Source organism: Phacochoerus africanus, chromosome 7 (assembly GCF_016906955.1).
Source record: "Phacochoerus africanus isolate WHEZ1 chromosome 7, ROS_Pafr_v1, whole genome shotgun sequence".
NCBI classification, from domain to species: domain Eukaryota; kingdom Metazoa; phylum Chordata; class Mammalia; order Artiodactyla; family Suidae; genus Phacochoerus; species Phacochoerus africanus.
The window spans coordinates 65,666,259-65,688,501 of NC_062550.1; the positions used below are offsets into that span (position 1 = coordinate 65,666,259).

General features: G+C 37.4%; 1 protein-coding gene and 1 long non-coding RNA gene across 9 annotated transcripts in view; one reads left to right on the plus strand and one right to left on the minus strand.

Moving 5' to 3' along the window:
* LOC125131238 (uncharacterized) overlaps nucleotides 1-22,243 on the minus strand; it is a 61,759-nt gene that overhangs the window by 33,634 nt on the left and 5,882 nt on the right. For all 7 annotated transcript variants that reach the window (XR_007135879.1, XR_007135876.1, XR_007135874.1 and 4 more), the window contains exons 2-4: nucleotides 21,940-22,008; nucleotides 12,453-12,591; nucleotides 1,693-1,748 (exon numbers count right to left, since the gene is read on the minus strand). This is a non-coding gene — a long non-coding RNA (uncharacterized LOC125131238). The remainder of the gene's footprint in view (nucleotides 1-1,692; nucleotides 1,749-12,452; nucleotides 12,592-21,939; nucleotides 22,009-22,243) is intronic.
* On the plus strand, nucleotides 1,673-22,075 carry LOC125131236 (C-type lectin domain family 12 member B-like). 2 transcript variants are annotated; one of them, XM_047787569.1, is made up of 8 exons: nucleotides 1,673-1,871; nucleotides 1,962-2,145; nucleotides 3,667-3,768; nucleotides 9,014-9,112; nucleotides 12,279-12,392; nucleotides 15,000-15,163; nucleotides 19,049-19,157; nucleotides 20,488-22,075. In XM_047787569.1, the coding sequence occupies exons 2-8, from the start codon at nucleotides 2,055-2,057 to the stop codon at nucleotides 20,502-20,504; spliced, it is 696 nt and encodes a 231-aa protein (XP_047643525.1). In that variant the 5' UTR covers nucleotides 1,673-1,871; nucleotides 1,962-2,054; the 3' UTR covers nucleotides 20,505-22,075. The 2 variants fall into 2 exon arrangements, with proteins under 2 accessions (XP_047643525.1, XP_047643526.1); XM_047787570.1 differs by lacking the exons at nucleotides 1,673-1,871; nucleotides 3,667-3,768 and having other exon boundaries at nucleotides 1,880-2,145; nucleotides 20,488-20,792.

Genomic DNA, 22,243 nt, shown 5'->3' on the forward strand with positions numbered 1-22,243 from the left:
GATTTCCCTAATTTACTTAATACTAAAAAAAAAAAAAAAAAAAGCACTAAAGCTCATGTTATGCAAGTATTTTCTGCCCCATCTCTGCTTCTGCCCTCAACCCTTGGTCAGAGTACAGCTTCTCCCCACTGTTGAGGGAGAAGGAAAAGTTCGCTATACTCTTATCTGATTGCAACAAGTTATGAGTATTTCTTACAGGGTCTTGCCTGTTCTGTTTTAAACTAACACCGCAGACTCTGTGATATAAGTGATGTCTTTTTTCCTTGTATCAACTTTCCTAAATTAATTCCTTGTATTTCTTTTTTCTTTTTTAATTCTATGGAAAGTGGTTCTGTCAGCCTATTGCACGAGGCCCGATCTGTCTTGAAAAGTCAATAAAAGTATTATCGCTATCAATATTTATCATTGCTTTTCATTGATCTGTCTTGAAAAGTCAATAAAAGTGTTATCACTATCAATATTTATCATTGCTTTTCCTTATTGTAGAATAAGGAAATAATTTACAAAAATATTCTTCTTTGGAAGACAACCGTAATTAACTTGGGTTTAATCTGAATAAATGAATAATTTATCCATGCGAAGATAGTGGTTGAACATCTATGAGTTGATTGTCATTATGCTAAATACTCAGTAGGCAGCGAGGATGCTCTCCACTGACCAATCTCATGCTGCGCTGTGAACAAGGCACTGGATTGCCCTGGGTTTCAACTTTCCAATCTTCAAAATAGGTTGATAGTTGGAGTTCCCGTCGCGGCTCAGTGGAAACAAATTGACTAGCATCTATGAGGATGCAGGTTTGATCTCTGGCCTCACACAGTGGGTTAAGTACCTGGCGCTGCCGTGAGCTGTGGTGTAGGTCACAGATGCGGCTAAGATCTAGAGTTGCTGTGGTTGTGGTGCAGGCCAGCAGCTACAGCTCTGACTCAACCCCTAGCCTGGGAACCTCCGTATGCCTCGGGTGCAGTCCTAAAAAAGACAAAATAAATAAATAAATAAAAAGCTGGCATATAATTCTGTAACAAATAAATAAATACATATGTAAAATAGGTTGGTAGATATTTATACCCCGCCTTCCTCTCAGAATTCAAGTAAAAAGTCAGTGTAAACGAATCTGACCAGCATCCATGAGGACACAGGTTTGATCTCTGGTCTCACTCAGTGGGTTAAGGATCCGGTGTTGCTGTGCGCTGTGGTGTAGGTCGCAGACTCGGCTCAGATGTGGTGTTGCTGTGGCTGTCATGTAGCCTACAGCTCCAATTCAACCCCTTGCCTGGGAACTTCCATATGCTTTGAGTGCAGCTCTAAAAAGACAAAAAAAAAAAAGAAGAAAGTCAAATCTTAACTTGATGGGTACACTTTAAAGACAGCACTGCCACTTTTCCAGTGGCTGCTGTGTTTGGCTGAGCTGGAGCAGGAGAGGGGAACAATCTCTATTTAGTGTCACTCACAGCAGCCCTCCTTTTCTTGACTTTGCATTTCTCCATTAATATTCCGCTTTTAAGTTCTCAGAACTCTTTAACATACACACAACACACACACACACACACACACACACACACACACACGGAAGGGAAAACGTTTTGGTGAGAATTAACTCACCTGTGGTTTTCTGGGCGTCACCACGTGCAATTATAACACAGTTCTCACAGGTACATACTGATTGACAGCTGATTATAGAACAGAAATAAGTACCTTTTCCTATGGCTTTTCATGGGGTAGTCTCAATTCTGGAGATCCGTATGGTTTTCCTACAGGTTGAAAGAAAAGGATTGTTTATATTTAAAACACAATGTTTTTCTCTTGGTCATTTCTTCAACCTGCTGTTTGATTAGAGGAAGTCAGGAAAGGAGATATAAGAGAGACGTACAGCGGTGAGAAGAGTGCAGTTCTGACCTTCTCACCTCAGTGGAACAGTTCTCTTTTCTGATACTACTTTCTGTGCTTGGTCTTTTCCAAGGTAGATACTCAACTCAGTCTCTGCAGACATCGGTCACCTCACAAGAGCACCTTCTGTGAAGTTCAGGGTGCTTGAATTGTGCTTTATTTGTTCAGTAATGGCTGAAGAAGTGACTTATGCTACTCTCAAATTTCCAAATCATTTTAAGACAAACGAACCTCAGGACAGCCACAGTCTCAAGAGAACAGGTAAGATCCTCTATGTGACTCAGACAGACCGGAGAAGAGATGATTCAACTCAACTGGTGAGTGATTGTGTTTTCAGCTCAAGGCTGTCAGTCTCCTCTGACATTTAAATTTTGGAGGGCTAGTTTGTAATGCAATAACTATGCCAGAGCTTAGCTTTGTCTATTGTATTTAGTTTGTGTGGAAAAAGACTGTTGGTCTAAGCCTCTGAAAATCCAGACATCCAATGTCACCAAAATAGAACTTCTTGTATTTTTTAGATATCTTAGGATGATATTACACACGAGCTATGAGGGGAAGAAAAATAACATGAAAGTAACTGTCCAGTATTTTTATGTAACTGATAAAAGATATAAAATAGACATATGCAATGAGATCCATGGGACTATGGAGCCTCAGTCAGTGATGGTGTAGGAAATATTTCTTACTGAGAAGGAATGAGACTGAAGGCTCCTTATCTCACCATAATATAATTTCTGTCTGTTTAATCCAGCAATTCAATTCCTAGAAAGCTAGTAACAATGAAGCAGTAGGAAGATCATTTTTAGCAGCATCAAAGTCCTATTCGCTGAAATTTCTTTATTGCTGTAGATACACGGTTTCTTAAGCATTCCCTTGGATGTTTTTTATTATTTATAATTGTTATTTCCATTATTTTTGTATTTTTAAAATTGAAATCCTTTTGATCATTGTGTAAAATTTTAAATTTATAATTATAAATTATATCATATATCTGTACATTTTTTAATAAATTTATCCCAAAGTATATTACATTCAAATAATGACGTAAAAGCACTTGATTTGTACATATCTCTGACTAGAGAATTTTAGGCTTTGGATTAGCAGATAACGTTTTAGGGACTAGTTTCCTCAAAGAGAGGATGTTTGACAAAGGCACTGTATGAATTTAGGAGAAGTATTACATTCTCACCAACCAGCCAACATCATAGGCCACAGATATACGGTATTTATGAAATTGGAGAGGTGATTTATGTTCGGCCATGTATTTCCTAATATTTGTTTCCTGATGTAACATTTTTATCCCTTTCTATATACATCTGGATGAACTGATGGGATGTCCATTTTATGAAAGATCACAAAGTGTCTCTCTGTTTTAAAAGTCTATCGTCAGAATCAAAATCAAGCCAGAAACACTGGGAATATCTGGATAGTTAGGAAGTACAAAGAAGGCTAGAGAAAAGAGTGATTTTTTTTTTTTTTTTGGTCTTTTATCCTTTTAAGGCTGCACCTGTGGCATATGGAGGTTCCCAGGCTAGGGGTCTAATCGGAGCTGTGGCCACCGGCCTAAACCAGAGCCACAGCAACGCCAGATCCGAGCCATGTCTGTGACCTACACCACAGCTCACGGCAATGCCGGATCCTTAACCCTTGGAGCGAGGCCAGGGATCGAACCCTCAACCTTGTGGTTCCTAGTCGGATTCGTTTCTACTACGCCACAACGGGAACTCCCCAAGAGTGATTTTTTTTTTAAAAAAGCACTTCTGCTTTTTTTTTCCTGAAAAGATAATCATGACAGGCCAGAGTTGGAGCTGGAAGATAAAGCTGAAACTGGAACAGGGAGTGTTGAGGCCACAGCTAAGGTGGCTGAGAGCAGAGCTATGAGAGGTAAGACCTATTTGAATAAACAGAGACACCAACAGAGGACATTGTGGGAGGTGCTGGGGTATAAAAAATATAGATGGAGTTCCCATCGTGGCTCAGTGGTTAATGAATCCGACTAGGAACCATGAGATTGCGGGGTTCCATCCCTGCCCTTGCTCAGTGGGTTAAGGATCTGGTGCTGCCGTGAGCTGTGGTGTAGGTTGCAGACGTGGCTCAGATCCCGCGTTGCTGTGGCTCTGGCGTAGGCCGGTGGCCACAGCTCCAATTAGGCCCCTAGCCTGGGAACCTCCATATGCCGCGGGTGCAGCCCTAGGAAAGGCAAGAAGGCAAAAATAAAATAAAATAAATTTAAAAAAAAGACTTGTTAAAAATGAAAGAAAAATTTTTTTGAGAAATGAAGTAAGGAGGATAAGCCAAAGATGATAAACTCATGTCCTTTAGTTATGGAAAATCAGATTTTTGATTATTTCTTCCATCTGCCCCTAGCATTTTCATATCCTTTTCTGAATCTTCTCAATTTTTTATATTAAACCTCACTGACTTATTCACTCCCATTTTTCATCATTTTATCCTTTGATCTATTTCATGGAAGATTTTCTTAAAGTATCTTTTCCTATTAAAAATGTGTCCCTGGTATTATTTTATTTTCAGTGAACTTCTGATGTTTTCTAAAGGCTTCTTTTATGGTATTCTATTCTTACTGGTGGCTGCAAAATCATAACTTCTCTGATGGTTTTAAAAATTATACTTTTAGGAGTTCCCATTGTGGGTCAGCAGTTAATGAACCCGACTAGTATTCATGAGGGCACAGGTTCAATCCTTGGCCTCGCTCAGTGGGTTGGCATCCAGCTTTGTTGTGAGCTGTGGTATAGGTCGCAGACATGGCTCGGATCCCATGTTGCTGTGACTGTGGCGTAGGCCAGGGGCTACAATTCTGATTCAACCCCTCATCCAGGAACTTCCACATGCTGTGGGTGTGACCCTAAAAAAAAAAAGACGGAAAATTGTACTTTTAAGTCAATGTTATTGAAGCAAAATTTAAATACAAAATAATAGGCCCACTTTAAGTGTTCACTGTTCTTAAAAGTATATGCATATAGTCACCAAAATTAAAATAGATAATATTTATTTCACCCCAAAAAGACACCTTGTGTCTTCCAACTTACTCTCATCACTCTCATCACCAACCTTAGTTTTAAGCTATTGCTGATTTACTTTCCATCATTCTGGACTACTCTGTCTTATCTAGAGTTTGATATAAATGGATATATATGTTCTACTATGACTGGCTTCTTTCACTAAGCTAATTTTTTTGAGATTTATCCATGTTTTGTGTATCAGCAGTGAATTATTTTTCATGGCTGAGTAGTATTCCATTGTTTGGATATGCCATAATACATTGATCCTTTTATCTGTAGATCAACATGTCAGTTGCTTCCTATTTGGGGCAAGTATATATAAAGCTGCTATGATGTATAAGTCATTGTGTAGACGTATTTTTAGAAATTTTATCAAATAAATACTTAGGAGCAGAACTCTGGATTGGATGGTTGGTATATGTTTAATTTTATAAGAAACTGACCCAAACCATTGTCCATGTTTATAATTCCATCAGCCATCTAAGAGAGTTCTAGTTTATTTACAGAATTTTTGAAGTCTTCCTATTGTATTTCTTCTTCTTCTAAATTTCTTTTGTCTATGGTTTCTCTTTCCTCAGTCTTTAATGTTGGCAGCTTTCTTTAAATATCTGGCGATCCTTGATTGTCTGTAGTCTTTTAAGTGTGTGATACTAAATTGATGTAGTAAGACTTTGTGGCTATGGGATGTGCCTGTTAAATGGTAGCCTTCACAGATGGGGCCAGTCACTAAGAAATCCAGTTTTCAATATTGATAGGTTTATTTTTCCCCTCTTGGGCTAGTTAATTGCTCTGGAGATGAATCTTCCAATATACTGAAGGTAACTCAGTTACATGAATGGAGAGAAAAATACAGTATGAGGGGAGTATCTGTATCTTATGTCAACTTTTTAGCACTTTTTCAGTTTTCAGGCTCACTTATACCTCCTGTTGGAAAGATAAAGTGCCAGGTTTCACCAATTCATGGAGCTTTGGGGGTTCTTCAGTGAGAATCAGCTTGCTTCTTTTGTTTCCACATTGTTGACTTTGATTCAGTTTCTAAGGAGCCACAAAGTTACTCAGAGATTTTGTGTTTGCTATCTACCTTCCAAAATGCCAGTACTGTGGTTTCCTTTCTCTTTATTATTGTGCATCTATGCCTCCTTTCACCTACTTTCTATATTTTATTAGAATTTTTATTTATTTATTTATTTAGTCTTTTGAGGGCCGCACCCATGGCATATGGAGGTTCCCAGGTTAGGGGTCGAATCGGAGCTATAGCCCAGGCTACGCCAGAGCCACAGCAATGCCAGATCCAAGCTGTGTCTGCGACCTACACCACAGCTCACGGCAACACCAGATCCTTCACCCACTGATCGAGGCCAGGGATCGAACCCGAAACCTCATGGTTCCTAGTTAGATTCGTTAACTACTGAGCCATGATGGGAACTCCCCTATCTTATTAGAATTTTTAGAGAAAACCAAGGTAAAAAGATGAAATCTACCGATTAATTCCAGACTGATTTTTAATCAACATTTCAATCATCCCAGATATATTTTTCTCCCTTTCCTTCCCATTTCTCACAACTGTGAGAGGAGCAACTGTGGGGCTAGCAACGAGGCAGGGCATTAAGGTCTCAAACTTAACACTGTGATATCAAACTCTTCTGAGGTTCCAGTGAAGAGAAGAGGTGCTGGATTTGTGTATCCCAGTGTTAGTTAAGATTCAGCTTAAAGGAGTTCCCATCATGGCTCAGCAGTAACAAATCTGACTAGATCCATGAGGATGCAGGTTCAATCCCTGGCCTCGCTCAGCGGGTTAAGGATCTGGTATGGCCATGAGCTGTGGTGTAGGTAGCAGACTTGGCTTGGATCTGACATTACTGTGGCTGTGGTGTAGGCTGGCAGCTACAGCTACAATTCAACCCCTAACCTGGGAACTTCCATATGCCGCAGGTGTGGTCTTAAAAGGCCAAAAAAAAAAAAAAAAAAATTCACCTTAAAAACGCTAAGGAGAAGATTCAGGTCTCTCTGGTGCCTAGAAAGGACCTAGTCTCTTGAGATTATTAGACTCCATAGAAAAAAGATGGTACCAAATTTCTTGGGTGGTCCTCGGAGAACTTGCTTATATTTCTGGCCTCAGAGGATTAGTATGCAAACTGAACAGGCCTGCAGAAAAGGTGCTCTGCTCTCCTAAGTCATACAGAGCCCTGGACTGCATCTGAGAAGACACTGGACCGGATTTCTTCTTTTGTGGGGCATAGAATTAACAGCTTGTCATCTGGCACGCCACTGACACTGAGTGAAGGAAACAACTGTGCTTTCCATTATACATAATGATTTGATGCTTCTCAAAGTACTCGAAAGCTTGATGCCAAACGCAAGAGTCAATAAAACTTAGGGAAAACAAGAAAAAATGCTAATTTTAGGGGACCTGGAGGCCAGAGGAGGAATTAAAAAAAAACAGAGACCCCAAACAAGCGGTTCCTAGTAAAATAGAATTCTTGAAAGAGAAAGATAATAAAACTAAACAACCAATATTTTAAGATAATATAAGATATTAAATTATGGCATTAATTTTTTTCTTTTCAAACAACATGACTTTCACTGTAATAACTCCAGAGGATGAGTTGAAAGAGCAAAATTTAAAAATTATCATCTGAGAAAAACCCTCAAGAAAATTTCCAGACACGCAATTAATTAATTAGACCTTAAGGAGAAATTTAGAAGCATGAAAAATAATAGCTGATAATGTAATGAATACAAAAATTATAATGATAAAAGTGCTAAATATTTTTTTTCAATGAAATAGATACATTCCAAGAGAAAGTCTTATAATACATTGTTTTCAAACTCTCACAGGATAATAGGGTTAGGAAGAGAAGAGGTGAGGGAATAAAGGTGTTATAAAAGTCCAGATTGGAGAGTGGATTTTCTTCCAACATATTAAAGAGAATATTTGAGAACGTCAATCATCCTGGACTGGATTGGAAATTGTATTAAATAGTATATTTCAAAACTAGCATGGAAAAAGTAAGGAAGACAATCCCGCAGGTGGTTAACACTAGTTACCTAGAGATGGGAAGGTAGACCAACGAGAACCAGATTAAGAAGGTAGAGGGGGGAATTCCCGTCCTGGCTCAGTGGTTAACGAATCTGACTAGGAACCATGAGGTTGCGGGGTTCGATCCCCGGCCTTGCTCAGTGGGTTAAGGATCTGGCATTGCTGTGAGGTGTGGTGTAGGTTGCAGATGCGGCTCGGATCCCGCGTTGCTCTGGCTCTGGCACAGGCTGGCAGCTACAGCTCCGATTAGACCCCTATCCTGGGAACCTCCATGTGCCGTGGCAGCAGCCCTAGAAAAGACAAAAAGACCAAAAAAAAAAGAAAGAAAAAAAAAGGTAGAGGGGGAGAGGACTGCTAAAATATAATAAGAGAATGTTCATAAAAATATCTAGAAAATTTCACATGATTACACTTACACGAAATTGTATTTTTATTGTTAGATGTGAATGTACAGATGTATTCACGCTGGCTGAATATGAATAAGATCTCCTTGACTTTGCAAGGCAATTTTTTTCTTTTTTTTTGGCTGTGCCTGCAGCATATGAAATTCCCAGGCCAGGGATCAAACCCTCACCACGGCAGACTTTCATCACAGCAGTGACAGCACAGGATCCTCAAACCGCTGCACCACAAGAGAATGCCTATAAGCAATTTCATTAATTAAAAATAAAATAGGAGTTCCTGTCGTGGCGCAGTGGTTAACGAATCCGACTAGGAACCATGAGGTTGCGGGTTCGGTCCCTGCCCTTGCTCAGTGGGTTAACGATCTGGCGTTGCCGCGAGCTGTGGTGTAGGTTGCAGACGCGGCTCGGATCCCGCGTTGCTGTGGCTCTGGCGTAGGCCGGTGGCTACAGCTCCGATTCAACCCCTAGCCTGGGAACCTCCATATGCCGCGGGAGCGGCCCAAGAAATAGCAACAACAACAAAAGACAAAAAAAAAAATAAAAAAATAAAATAGAGGTCCAGGACTGTGCTCGGAGGAGCAGGGGATGGAGGGGGTTAAGGAAAGAGGAATCAGCTTAAAATGCGTGGTTTCACATCATTCTCCTGAATTCCTGCTTCCTTGTAGGTCATAGTGTTCCATCAAAGGTGTGGTGCACTATTGCTTTCATCTCACTCTCGCTGAAACTGGTGATGCTGGCTGGACTGGGAACCCTAGTCCTAATAAGTAAGTTTCCACTTTTCTCTGTGGCCATCTCTTGCTTTAATCAGGTGTATCACAAATAAATCCAAGTCCTGAGACATATACAGGTAAAATTTCAAAATAAATAGGAAAACAGATTTCATTTCTGTATGACCATATCACCTTAGCCAATCTTTTAAGGCTATTTTAATATCAGTTTCCTTCAGAGTATCCAATGCTAAAGATGGTAACGGTAAAGCCTATGGTTCTAAACGTTGTAAAGTCAATGCAGAAGTAGAACTAATTTATACCCTGAGAGTTTTCATGATGACTTCATTTATTTGAAACAAATTCTTCATATTCATGACATTTTCCTCTCGCCCAACTGATTCTAATTTAAAACAAGCAAGACGCCATTATCATTTGCTTGATTTTTAATTTTTATTAAAGGAATAGTTGATTTACAATACTGTGCCAATTTTTGTACAGCACACTGACTCAGTTATACATATATATACACACACTTTAATATGTGTGTGTGTGTGTGTGTGTGTGTGTGTATTCTTTTCCATCATGGTCTATCCCAGGATATTGCATATATTTCCCTGTACTGTAGGACTTTGTTGTTTCTCCTTGTAATACTCTTCATCTACGGACCCCAAACTCTCAGTGCACCCCACTCCTTCTCCTCTCCCCCTTGGCGAACACAAGTCTGTTCTCTCTGTCAGTCTGTTTCTGTTTTGTAGATAGGTTCATTTATGCCATATTTTAGATTCCACTTTTATCATTACTTGATTTTCTTACTCTAATTTTTGATTAATAGACCACTCATTTTATTCTAAGAATCACAATTTCAGCCGAATATAACCTGGTTTCATGGTGCTGTCATTTGAAAAATAATTTCTCCCAAATAATATATTATTTTCTTCTAGAACATCCATAATTGTTGTTCTGGACCTTAGTACAGTATTTTGTGGGCCAGCTTTCCTCCAATATATGGCAAGCTTCTTAAAGGGCACAGACTCTGGATTGCTCATTCTCTGTATTTTTTGGCTGAATGAATGTGTTAAGTGAATACATGAATGAGTGAATGAACAAACAAATGAATAAACAAGCAGAAACTAGTAGGCTTCTGACTCTTAAAGCTGAAGTATCTTTACAGAAAAAGGTACCTCTCAATCTATTCTTTTCAGTAGTTTGTTCCACAGTTAAGAAGAAACGGTACTTTAAAATATATTTACAATAAAGATCTTGTATATTGTCAAAACTCCAGAATATAGAAAAGGACAAGAAACTAAAAGCAATTCGTATCTGCCAATAGGAGGCAAGAGCTATGAAAATATAGAGATATACATTAATATCTTCCGTATCATAGAGTAGGTATTTTATATTAATATATAAACACTCTCATAACATTAATTTACTTACTTTTTGGAGAACTAATGTTTTCTCAAGCTCTTCACATGCATTAACTTATTTCATCTTTACCCCAACCATATTTTATAGTTCCGCTTTGTCTCAATTTCCAGGGTCATAGAACCCAACATATTTGTTCAGTTCTGTGCGTTCGTTAAGTGACTAGAGGGGAGTATTTGATCATACGTCTCTCATTTTATTTTACACGTTATGGTTTAATATCCCATTGTCTTTCCTTTGCTATGTTGATCATGTTTTCTTCTGTTTCTTGATTACCTTCCAATTGCTGCAATATTTTGTTTCTTTAAATATCCATTAATTATGTAATTGATAAATAAAAGGTTTTTTTCCCAAACAACTCCATATTTGGGAAGCATCTCTTCTAAAGCATGGGAGCTACTGGGAAATGCTCTTCCCTTTCCCTTCCTTCCTGCAACAGTGGGTGCAAAGGGAGTCTGAGGAAATACAGGATGACTATAACAATGAATTAACATCTCTTGAGTGTCCATTCTTTGTGATCGTTTCTCACTTCATCCTCATAAAACTTAAAAATTAAAGATTCTATTAGGTTGAAAGGTTGGTAATATCAGTCTTGTAGAAATGACAGTTTCTGTGTAATAGTCCACTAAACGGACATGTTATGTTTTCTGAATCTTCTGAAGTTCTTTAGAGACATGATTCCTGTCTTTTGAAACTTTTCTTTTACATTCTGAGGCTGGAGTTCCCCTTCTGGTGCAGCAGAAATGAATCCGACTAGAAACCAAGAGGTTTAGGGTTCGATCCCCAGCCTTGCTCAGTGGGTTAAGGATCCAGTGTTGCTCTGAGCTGTGGTGTAGGTGGCAGATGCGGCTCAGATCCCGCGTGGCTGTGCCTCTGCTGTAGGCCGGTGGCTACAGCTCCGTTGGACCCCTAGCCTGGGAACCTCCATATGCTGTGAGTGTGGCCCCAAAAAGCAAATAAATAAATAATAAATTCTGAGGCTGGTGTTTACTAATTCTACATCCTTAAATAATGGTTATATCTGTCCAAAGAACTAAAAAATATAACATAGGCTCACCAATGTGTTCTGGTGTCACCTAGCCTCAGAAGTGTGGTTTGTACATTTAAAAACTAACTGCTGAATTTGATTGTCTTTTATTTTGAAATCCCTACTTCATGTGGATCTTTTTTGTTTTGTATTTTTAAACTTCTCTGGGCATCTCCTTAACAAGAACTAGTACTCTGTTGACTAACATGAAATATTTTTCTCTCAAATTTCAATCTTAAAAAGTATGTAAAGTTATTGTATTATTTTTGTTATTCTTACCAGTTAAGTTATTCTTTTTATTATGCTATATAAAATATTTAATGGTATATAAGGCTTTCTTCTTTATAAATTTTAGTGGCATAATGTAACAATTTTAATATAATGCTAATTTTTAAAGAAAAATGGAAATGTAATAGATAAAACTAAGTAGTAAAGATGAAAGCCATAAAAATGGGATAAAGTATAGAATAAATTTCCTATTTATCTCAGCATATTTTCCATTCCACTTCTCCAGTGGGAGTCACTTAATCTGTTTCTTAATATCCATGATATAATAATCTGTGTGAATGTAATTGTGTTTAAATGTATGTATTTTATTCTGTAAAAAATAAAGATAAAATTTCAGAATAAAAAAAAGTACATAAAATTAGTATTCTACATTTATGTAGCTATCCTTTCAATATGTGTTTTCCATTAAATTTTTAACACCTACTGTGACAGTGGTATCATTTATTGGAAAAGTCTGACTATGTTAAATACGAATTCCAGATTACTACAAACTCTTCAGCAGCAACACAACAGCTTCTGACATGCAACCAGTCCTCACGGAACAGGTGGAGAGAAACACAACATTAGATGTGAACGTGCCTAAAAATGGCTCAGGTGAGCTCATCGTTTCAATAACATGTTTGAAAACACATTGAAAGAGGTGAGTAACGGTACCTCAAAGTACTCGGAAGGCTCACAGCAGAAGGGAAACGGTGAGTGAAAGGTCTTTCTGTTTCATTGAGTCTCATCAGTCACGCCGTTTTCTCCAATTTTCCCTCATCTTCTCACTGCATTCAAAAATCTTGAAATAGGTCTGAAATTTAAAAAAAAAAATGGAAATATGGTAACCACTTACAGATTCTTCTGTTAAACAAACACGTTTGTCTTTCTTAACTTGGTTTCTTTATATCTTTGCTGTTTTTATCAAAGACAAAAACTCTCTCGCTCTCGTTCTTTCTTTTCCTCTTTTTTGGGCTAGACTCAATTCTTGAATCCTTTCTTTTTACCTCTTCCCTCTTTCCTCACCTTTACACATATTTTAATGGAATTTAGCTGTAGTGAAGTTTAGTCCTTTATATGGGAGATAAATGTTTTGTATTCTTGCATGTCTGAGAAAGTCTTTGATTTGTCTAGGTGTAAATTTGAAGGTTAAAAATTAGTTTCTTAGCAAATATTGAGAGAGTTATTTCATTGTCTCTGGCAAACAAGAAGTCTGTTCCCAGAGTAATTTTCATTCCATAAAAATGACCTGACTTTAGCTTCTGGGGACCTGAAATTTTAGGATATTCTTGGATATGAGTGTTTTTTTAATTATTTATTTGGTGTGCACTTAGTGGGTCTTGTCAATCTTAAAGTTTATGTCTTTGAATTGAGGAAAGATATGTGCTGTTCCTTATAAACTTGTTTTTTCCTCCATACCATTTCCTCTATACTTTCCATGTCTTTTCTCCTTCACACGTTCAGATTTGCAGACTATCATCTTTTCTTAGTATTTACTGTCCCTTTTAGCTTTAGCTTCTGGGAGATTCACTAGCCTCTAACAATATTTTTCTTTTTCTTATATCATGGGAATTCTCTTTCATATGCTGGTGCTCCTATGTAACTTATAATTCCGGCTTCTCGGTACATTTTCAAGAAAGGAAGTGAAGGCTAGTGTGGATTGACTCCACTGCTATTTAGAGAGGATGATTTTTCCATTAGACTTTCCAGAGGTGAAACATCTGTCTGGTATTTTAAGGATGGAAGACCAGGGAAAAGTGCTGAACAGGGAACTTTCCCTGTCAAATGAAGCTGGATATAAAGTGTGGCACCAATTACAGTAGAAACCTAGGCTTTGCCAGATAGCTCATTTGATTTTTTCAGAAATCAACTATGTCCTTTCCTCTCCTGGAAATTCTATACATCTCACTGCTTTTCCTTCTTCCTCTCTTCAGTCTGTAGCTTCTTTCATTTAAAAAAAAAAAAATCACTGCACACTGTCACGGTCTGCACATGTGAGTTCAGAGAAGAATTTTCATACTCACATCAGGGTGAAAAGAAAGAAGAGTTTATTGAGAATAGAGATGCTGGCACCATGGGACAACTTCCTGATACTTAGGGCGAGCCAATTCTGAGCATATAGTCATGTCTGTTTTTATAACCCAGGGAGAAATGAGAGATCTTGCTATACACCTGCTGACCTGCTGATGGGTTGGGGAAAGAGGGGTCTTATGATACACTTGCTGGTTGGTTGGGGGCATATAAGGGCACTATAGGGGCAATGCGAGGAGTGGACCACATACCTATCCTAGTAGGGATCAGAAAGGAGTAGGCCAGGCTGCTCAATGTGGGGGAAGAGGCTTTACAATGAAATGGGTGGGGCGATGATAAAGGTCTGGCAATTCTTGTCCTGGGCAGAGCCTTTGAGTTCAATCTCCTTGATGTGGCCTTGAAGCCCAACACAGACTATATGTCAAGCGCCTGAGGAACTCTGAGAATAAAAGTTATCTGCATAATCCCCCCATCCTGAGTAATTTAAAGTATGACAGAAGCAGACAACAAAAAATTACAGTTCAGTGTAATAAATGCTCATAAATATAAATATGTAGTGGAAGAAACAATACAGTTGGAGGAAACAGTCCAGACTGAATAGGGGTACAATATTCAATACAGGAATTGGAGGCATATTGTCATAAAAGGAATGATAGCATGGCACTTGCAGGAAAAATTCAAGGTATTCAGGATGAATGGATGACAGGAAGCTAAGTGGACGGATAGGAGATGAAATTAGAATGTCATTAGTTTCCTATAGATAATGGAGAGAATTTGAATTTTAACCTGAAATCTATATCACGGGAAATAGTGAGGTGATAAAGTTTCTATAGAAAATATTGACTAGTCACTAAGGTCCTGTTGCATCAATCCAAACATACTGAAGTTTTCTCTGAGTGTTTTTAATAATCTCTTCATCATTTTCTTCCTCTATATCTATGATTTTTCTTCCATCTTCGGATTGTTACAGATCCAAATCCCATTTCATTCAGATCACATTTCCTTTCTTCTCTCCTATTTTAAGCAACTGTCTCTTTCAAAATATAACTTCTGTTAATCATTTTGATACATAATGCAAATGCTTACAAATTCTGGTGTATGTGCTTATTTACCGTACATCAGTGCATACATATTATGCACATGTGTGTATCAGTATCATATCTTTCCAGACTTTCCTCATTTGTTTTTCAGGCCAGGGATTTTACTCTTGCTCCAAGCTGTGGATATGGCATGGAAACTGCTGTTACTACTTTTCCACCGAGCTAAAGACTTCCAATACGAGTAACAGTGATTGCGGAAAGAATCATTTCTCCCTGATGAATACAGACGACAGTGAAAATTGGAATAGAACCCAGGTCTGTGCTATGATTTGTGATGTATCCATAGAAATGTCTTGTTGTTAAGGTACTGGTAAGGAGAATTTGGCTAATAGCCTTATCCTTGACTGTTCCTAATCAATGGCTTTCATGTCCTCTACTTTTGCCCTGTCCCTCTGGGTGGAGTCATTGGGGAATTTCTATATCGCAGGTTCAGACAGTAAGGATCTATAATGATTAGAGTTGCTGGTCTGTGAAGTAAGCTACAGAAGTATATCTATATATATATTTGGCATTTCTTATTCCCTTTGATTTGTGGGTTTTATAGAACCAGGAAGGGGAGGATAATGATTTGTTTCTAATTGTGAAGCATATTTTAATAGACCACTGATGCAAATGAAATCATGGGATTCTCTGCCCCTTAGAGTTGTTGTCCACTAATGAAAAATCATACTCTTGGCTGTAAACCACTTGGTACAATCATATAAAATCATGTTTTCTGTCTTATCTCTACATATTAAAACCCTACCTAGTATTAAGTTAAACTACCAAAAAAAAAAAATCAGATAAAACTACTGCAATGCCCATGATTATTTTGCTGTTCTTATTTTTCTTAATATTTAAGTGTAGAAAAAAGCATCAAACTCCCAACTGTAATATGCTAAAACCCTTTCTGTCCAGAACAATCTATTCATTTAATTTCTTGCTTAATTTAACATGTTTAATTTAACAACATGCTCTTGTTTAATTTAACAACATGCTCCTATCAAAAAAAAAAAAATGTTGTCATCAGCATTAACCCGAATGTGGTTCCCACCTCTGTGATTTTTGCTCTTTATGGTTTTTACTGCTTGAATTATTATTCTGTTATTTTTGGTTACTCCAACTGAGCTTTCAAGTTTCGACCACATTGCTTCTTTGAAAAAATTACATCTATCACAATAAGCTCAATTAGTGGCTTTTTCTTTCATATTCCCACAATATTATGTTTTTAGTCCACAGCTATAAATGCATCCTTTGTACCACTAGACTTTTAGCTCTTTGAAGGTAGAAATAGTGTCTTACTCATTACTGTATATATTTTATGATACTGAAAACACTTTAAGCCTGGCCAAAGTACAAGGTTTTTCAATATATATATTTTTTAAAGGTGATCTTTTTCTGTAGGCAAAGGGAGTACTTAGAATGTCAGAAATGTTTCATTGTTTTAACATATTACCATGGTAATTTACTTTCCTAAGGAGAAAAACATCTGAATCAGGGGAAAAAAATTAAGAAATTAAGAAAAGATATACAGATAAAATTGTTTCCTGATAACATATAATTAGATATGAGGTGTGAAGAAAAGGGAGCAGGTTGTAATTTAAAATTTTCTATTTTCAATTTATACATAAGGAAAAAATGATTAGTTGCATGTCAGTTTTTTCTGTTTGGGACTGATACTGAGTGCAAATTTTACGTCAAAATGTATGGGCTTTGAGAATCAGTGGATATGAAATACATTTCAGCGTGAGCTAAGGGGGAGATAACTATCACAGATCACTTTTCAAAAAATTATCCACTTATGCAGTTCCCTGGTGGCTCATCAGCCTAAAGATCAGGCATTGTCATTGCTGTGGCTCGAATGTTATTGCTGTGCCACATGTTCAATCCCAGTTCCCAGAACTTCCACATGCTGTGGGCACAGCCAGAAATAATTATCCACTTGTAATTTCACTAAAAAATTAATTACTTCTCAATCATTTATCAGTAATTATTATGAATTTTTCATTGAGTATATAAGATGAATAAAGTATTGACCCATGTCATCAAGGAGAATTTAAGCCTGATAAAGAAGAGTTTGGGTCAATAAAAGTAAAATCCATAGATTGAGTAACCACAATCCAAAACGAACTGGTAGACTGAGAAAAAGAGAAGTCAAAGGAGAGAATACTAGATATCCCCACTATACATGAGGCAGGAAAATAGGAAAACTAGCAGAAGTATTTAAGAATAAATAATTAAAGAAACAGAGAAAAAAAGAAGTCATGGTACCATGTGAGCTAACAAAGAAAAGAGTTTCAAGAATAATGCAATCAACAGTGAAAACACCTCAAAGAGGTTAAATAATACATGAGTAATGACAAAAATTATTTACTATCTGCCTATAAGGAGCCACAAACTGGATAAAAACCTTTCTATCTAATGTTTTATTTAACCTCAAAACATTATCCCTAAATTTAAGATACAGAAACTGAAATTCACAAAAGATAAATAAATTTCTTCAGGTCACACAAATAATGAGAAGAAGAAGGCAAGCTCAAATCCTAGTCTGCCCATCTCCAAAACCCCAGATATGTCTAAAAATAATTATTTTATTTAATGCAACAATTAAAAGATGACCTTGACAAAAGTATTTTAGATGAAGTAAGTAATATGGGTTAAATATTGATAACATTTTATTATTCTTCAAACAGATATTTCTTTAGTGTTTACTAAGGTCTGCAACATGGACCAAATGCTGGGTCCAAAAGCCCTGACCTTATAAATCTTACAAAAGCTTATAATGTAAGGTGAGTCAAAATAACAAATTAAGAATTTTGCAAATGACTGTTTAACTGCAAATTATGATGTTACGATTACAAAAAAAAATGAAAAGTATGGTGCTCAAACCGGAGGAAAAGAAGAACAGACATGCCATTGCTGACTTCCTTACCCAGTGAATTTGTCACTTTTCCAAAAATGAGCTTATCTGACTGCTACTTACGTCTTGTGAGAGATAATTCTTTGGAGCTGGTTCTTCCTCAGAGAACGAAGTTCCAGAGTTTTGGGGTTCCACAGACTCTCACTAGCAGGATTTTACTGGCTGGAGTCCTCTCAGATAATATTTTTTGGAAACGGTGGTAAAATATACACAGGATAACATTTCCTCTCTTAACCATTTTAAAATGGACAGTTCAGCAGTGTTAAGTACATTCATATCGTTGGGCAACCAATCTCTAGGACTCTTTTCATCTTGCAAAACTGAAACGCTGTACTCACACTATATTCTCTATATTACAACTATATATATATATATATATATATACACACACACTATATACTATATATATACACTAAATACCATATATACATATATATATACACACTCTATAACACAACTCCTTACTTCCCCCTCCCTCCATGCCCTGCCAAACACTATTCTACTTTCTGTGAATTTGAGTAGTCTGTGAATAGGAGTACCTCATATAAATGTAACCATATGTTACATTTTTGTTTTTTGTTTTTTGACTGGCTTATTTCACTTGGCATAATGTCCTCAAGGTTCATCCATGCTGTAGTCTGTGCTCAGAGAAGCTAATTAGAGATTTCTTGAAAACTGAAAGAGGAAAACCCATTAAAGTCAAAACTCCAGATTTTCTCTTAAGAACCTTGGCAGTTAATGGAAGACAAGATATTTTTTATATATCGAGAGAAAATACATGACGTCAGGAGGAGATTTAAAGACACTGTGTCTTAGTTCAGGGAAGGCCCCAGAAAAAGAGGGAAAAAATAAGAGTAGGATGGAGGTAGATAAAGTGGAAAGAGTCAGGGTGGGGGGGTCACGTTGGAAAGGTGAGTGTTGACGGAGTGTGAAGCTATTTCACAGTGAATGCAGAAAAGAAAATTAGAACCTCCGCAGTTGTCTGCATGGTGCTATTTGCTTATCTGGTGACTTCCTGTTTTTGCCTGTCGTCTGCTAAATGTTAAGAGTGCAGTGAAGGTGTTACCTAGGACACTTGAGAAGAATAAAAAGGTCTTTAAATGTCATTCAGGGAAAGGGGGCAGGGAACCAAGAAAAACCGAAATGACTGCTGAGTGGAATTTTGATGATAAAACATGATTCTGTTGCACCTGAACTGGCACGCAGTCATGCAAAGTAACTGATGATTCCTTTGTCTGCAGCTGTTCTTTAGATGTCTTCCATCGCCTGTTTCCTGGATGGATCTGAATTTCACTCTCGACAACACAAATCAGACAGTGGAGGATGTTTCAAACGTTTCCATGTTGACTTGTAAGTTAACCAGTCCCTTACCTCTTGTGAATAATAAAGGAATACCTGGTGTGCTAATTTCAAAGATGCTTCTCTGACAAGTCATCCTCCATAATATGGTCAAAAATATAGAAGGAGAACTCAAGAAATTTGGGGAGCATTTGTCTGTACCTCAGTCAATTCCTTTGTGGTAAAAAATGTATTCTATATAGGGGTTCCTTGGAACTGAGAGTGTTAGTGCAAGTTCGAGTGCCCAATGCACAGTGAGACCAAACAAAACCAAACATCAGAGTTTGGAGCAGAGGAAGGTTTATCGCAGGGCCCTGCAAGGAGACCAGGTGGCTCATGCCCACACCCTAAACCCAAACTCCCTGAATAGCTTTAGTAAAGCACTTTTAACAGCTGGTGTCTGAGGGTAAGTGACCTTTTGCACAATTCTCTGATTGGCTAATGGTGAGGTAACAAGGTTATTGCCAGGGGTTAACCTCATCAGTCCTTAGGCTCCAGGAGGCCTGGGGGCTATGTGCTCATGGTCATTAAGTAGTTAACTTTTTTTCCATCTGGTGAAGGGGTTTTCACATTCTTGAAACAATTCAGGAAATGTGCATCAGATACTGTTATTTAGGTACTTTCAGAGAGGAGCTGAAGCAGAGGATATGGGAGAAAGGCCTGTTCAGTTATAAGAGTCCAGGTGGGTTCTGCTCGGTTGTAAGAGCACAGGAGGCAAAAATTCAGAAGCTTTGCTCTATGGCCCCTATTTCCCAAAACCGCTCCGCATTTTCCTAAGACACTAAGAAATGGAGATGAGGTATAAGGTATAGAGTCAAATCAGGATCAAGGATATTACCCAATGCAATAAAAAAATAAAGTGTTTCCTTGGAGTCAAGGAAACTCTTTGTTTCTACTATTTCATGTTAGGTTGATAATATAAGCTTATATACTTTACTGAAGGAAGATTATGACAGTATTTTAAGTGAGTTATAATGCAGGTGACCATATGATTTATTGTCCAAAGGAGAATAGTTTTCAGAGGCACTAATGATAATTACACCAAGATACCAGGCCTAAATAAGCAGTGTCCTGGACAAGCCAAGATTACTCAATGGTCTCTTGGGTGAAACTGGCAGTAGATACAGGGCAGAGGTGGTTTGGGGTCCTATACAGTTGCAAGCACCAGCAAATTCTTACAATAGTATAAGAAATCACCAGTATTACTGCCATTTTCTTCTCTTTTAACTAAAATAGTCTAACAAGGAAAGAATAAGTTTTAGAAGTAGTAGATTGGATTTATGAGGTAACTGTTTTTTAAGATAAAGCATAGGACTCATTTTTATTTACTTTTTTGTTCCAGGTTTGGCACCCACATAAGTATTTCAAGTGCTGGAACAGTGACGTATTCAGTATTCAATGGAAATGGAATAATTTGAAAATCTAAGAACTCTAGTCGTTACATCTGTGAAAACAAAGTAAATGTACCAAATTCTCAATCTCAAGTAAATGCAAACACTCTTAGTTTATTATAATAGCGTGGCATGTAGAAATAACCATATAAGCTGAAACTATGCAAAAACAGTCTCACAATCAAATGAAGGAGTCCTGTCCTGGCGCAGAAGAAACGAATCCAACTGGGAACCATGAGGTTGCAGGTTCAATCCCTGGCCTCACTCAGTGGGTTAAGCATCTGGCATTTCTGTGAGCTGTGTTTTAAGTTGCAGATGCGGCTCAGATCTTAACCCACTGAATGAGGGTTAAGGATCTGAGCTGTGGCATAGGCTGGCAGCTGTAGCTCCGATTGGACCCCTAGCCTGGGAATCTTCATATGCCACAGGTGCGGCCCTAAAAAGCAAAAATAAATAAATAAATATTAAAAATCGTTGCAATTCTCACTTGAAAAAAAAATCAAATGAGGTAAATGTGATTGTATTGTGACCTTTAAGACTTTTGGTCAAAACATTAAAAACCCTCTTACGGTTGATTATAATTATATAGGAAAAAATTTTAAGTAAAATTAACATTATTTAATCCATTTTAATTTAAAATATTAGAAGCGTCGAGAATTAAAGTGGTTTATTTTGTTTACCCAGACTAGCATAGACAGTGCTACAAGTTCTTACAGTACAACTTACTATACAGATTGAACATCTTTTCTACACGTAGGCAAATTCTCCTTTCTAAGTTGGGATCGACTTTTATCATTCTATCCTTTCTGTGCTCAAAGACATGAAATATTTCCAACAGCTCCTTTAATGTGAAGTTTCTTTGCCGGTGTCATTTCTTTTAGATAACATTGTTTTTCTTCACCACAATTACTTTTCTTACTTATGACGATAAATTTCTTTCAGTAAGATCTTTCGACTGCATGTTGAGACTAAAGTAATGGCAGAGTCAACATTCCTACAGTCAGCGATGTTTCTTACCTGTATTTAGATTATTATTTACACAGTGTGGTAAAGGTTCCTGTCTTGCTAAGAAGATGTTATGCACCATTGTTTCCTGCCAGGATGCTTGCATATTTTTAGCTGCGTGCTTCATGTCATATTTCTAAAGTTCAGCTAAAGAAATTACGATTGCATTATCACCTCTGTCTAAATATCCAAGATAAAAGATTTTAAAAGTTAAAATAACTCTGGTTTATTGACTGGATTAATATTGAATTGACTCCAGCAACTTTTTTTGATAGGCAAGAAATCGAATGATTAAGGTAGGACGCTTGTGAGAGATGCAAGCGGGCAGGCAAGGAGGCTTTGCCAACTCCAGCAATTTTTAAACTCATTAATGTCTATCTTACTCCCACTGTTATTACCTGTGTAGAACACCGGATGTAGAGGTGATCAGTGACCTCGTCTCCTCCCTCAAGCTGCTCCGTGTGCACCTATAAGATATTAGTAAAAACTCTTTTTTATTTATCCTTTAATTCAGATATTCTTCATCTGGGTTTATAAAAAAAAACAAAACAAAACACTGTGGTTTTTTTGGTTGGTTTTATTAGAAACTATATGATTTTTTTTTAGCCTTACTTTTAGTAAAATTCTTCCTTTGTGCGATTGCAACTTTCATATGAAATACTGGCATTTCATGTTCCCAGAAATTTGAGCAAACAATTCATG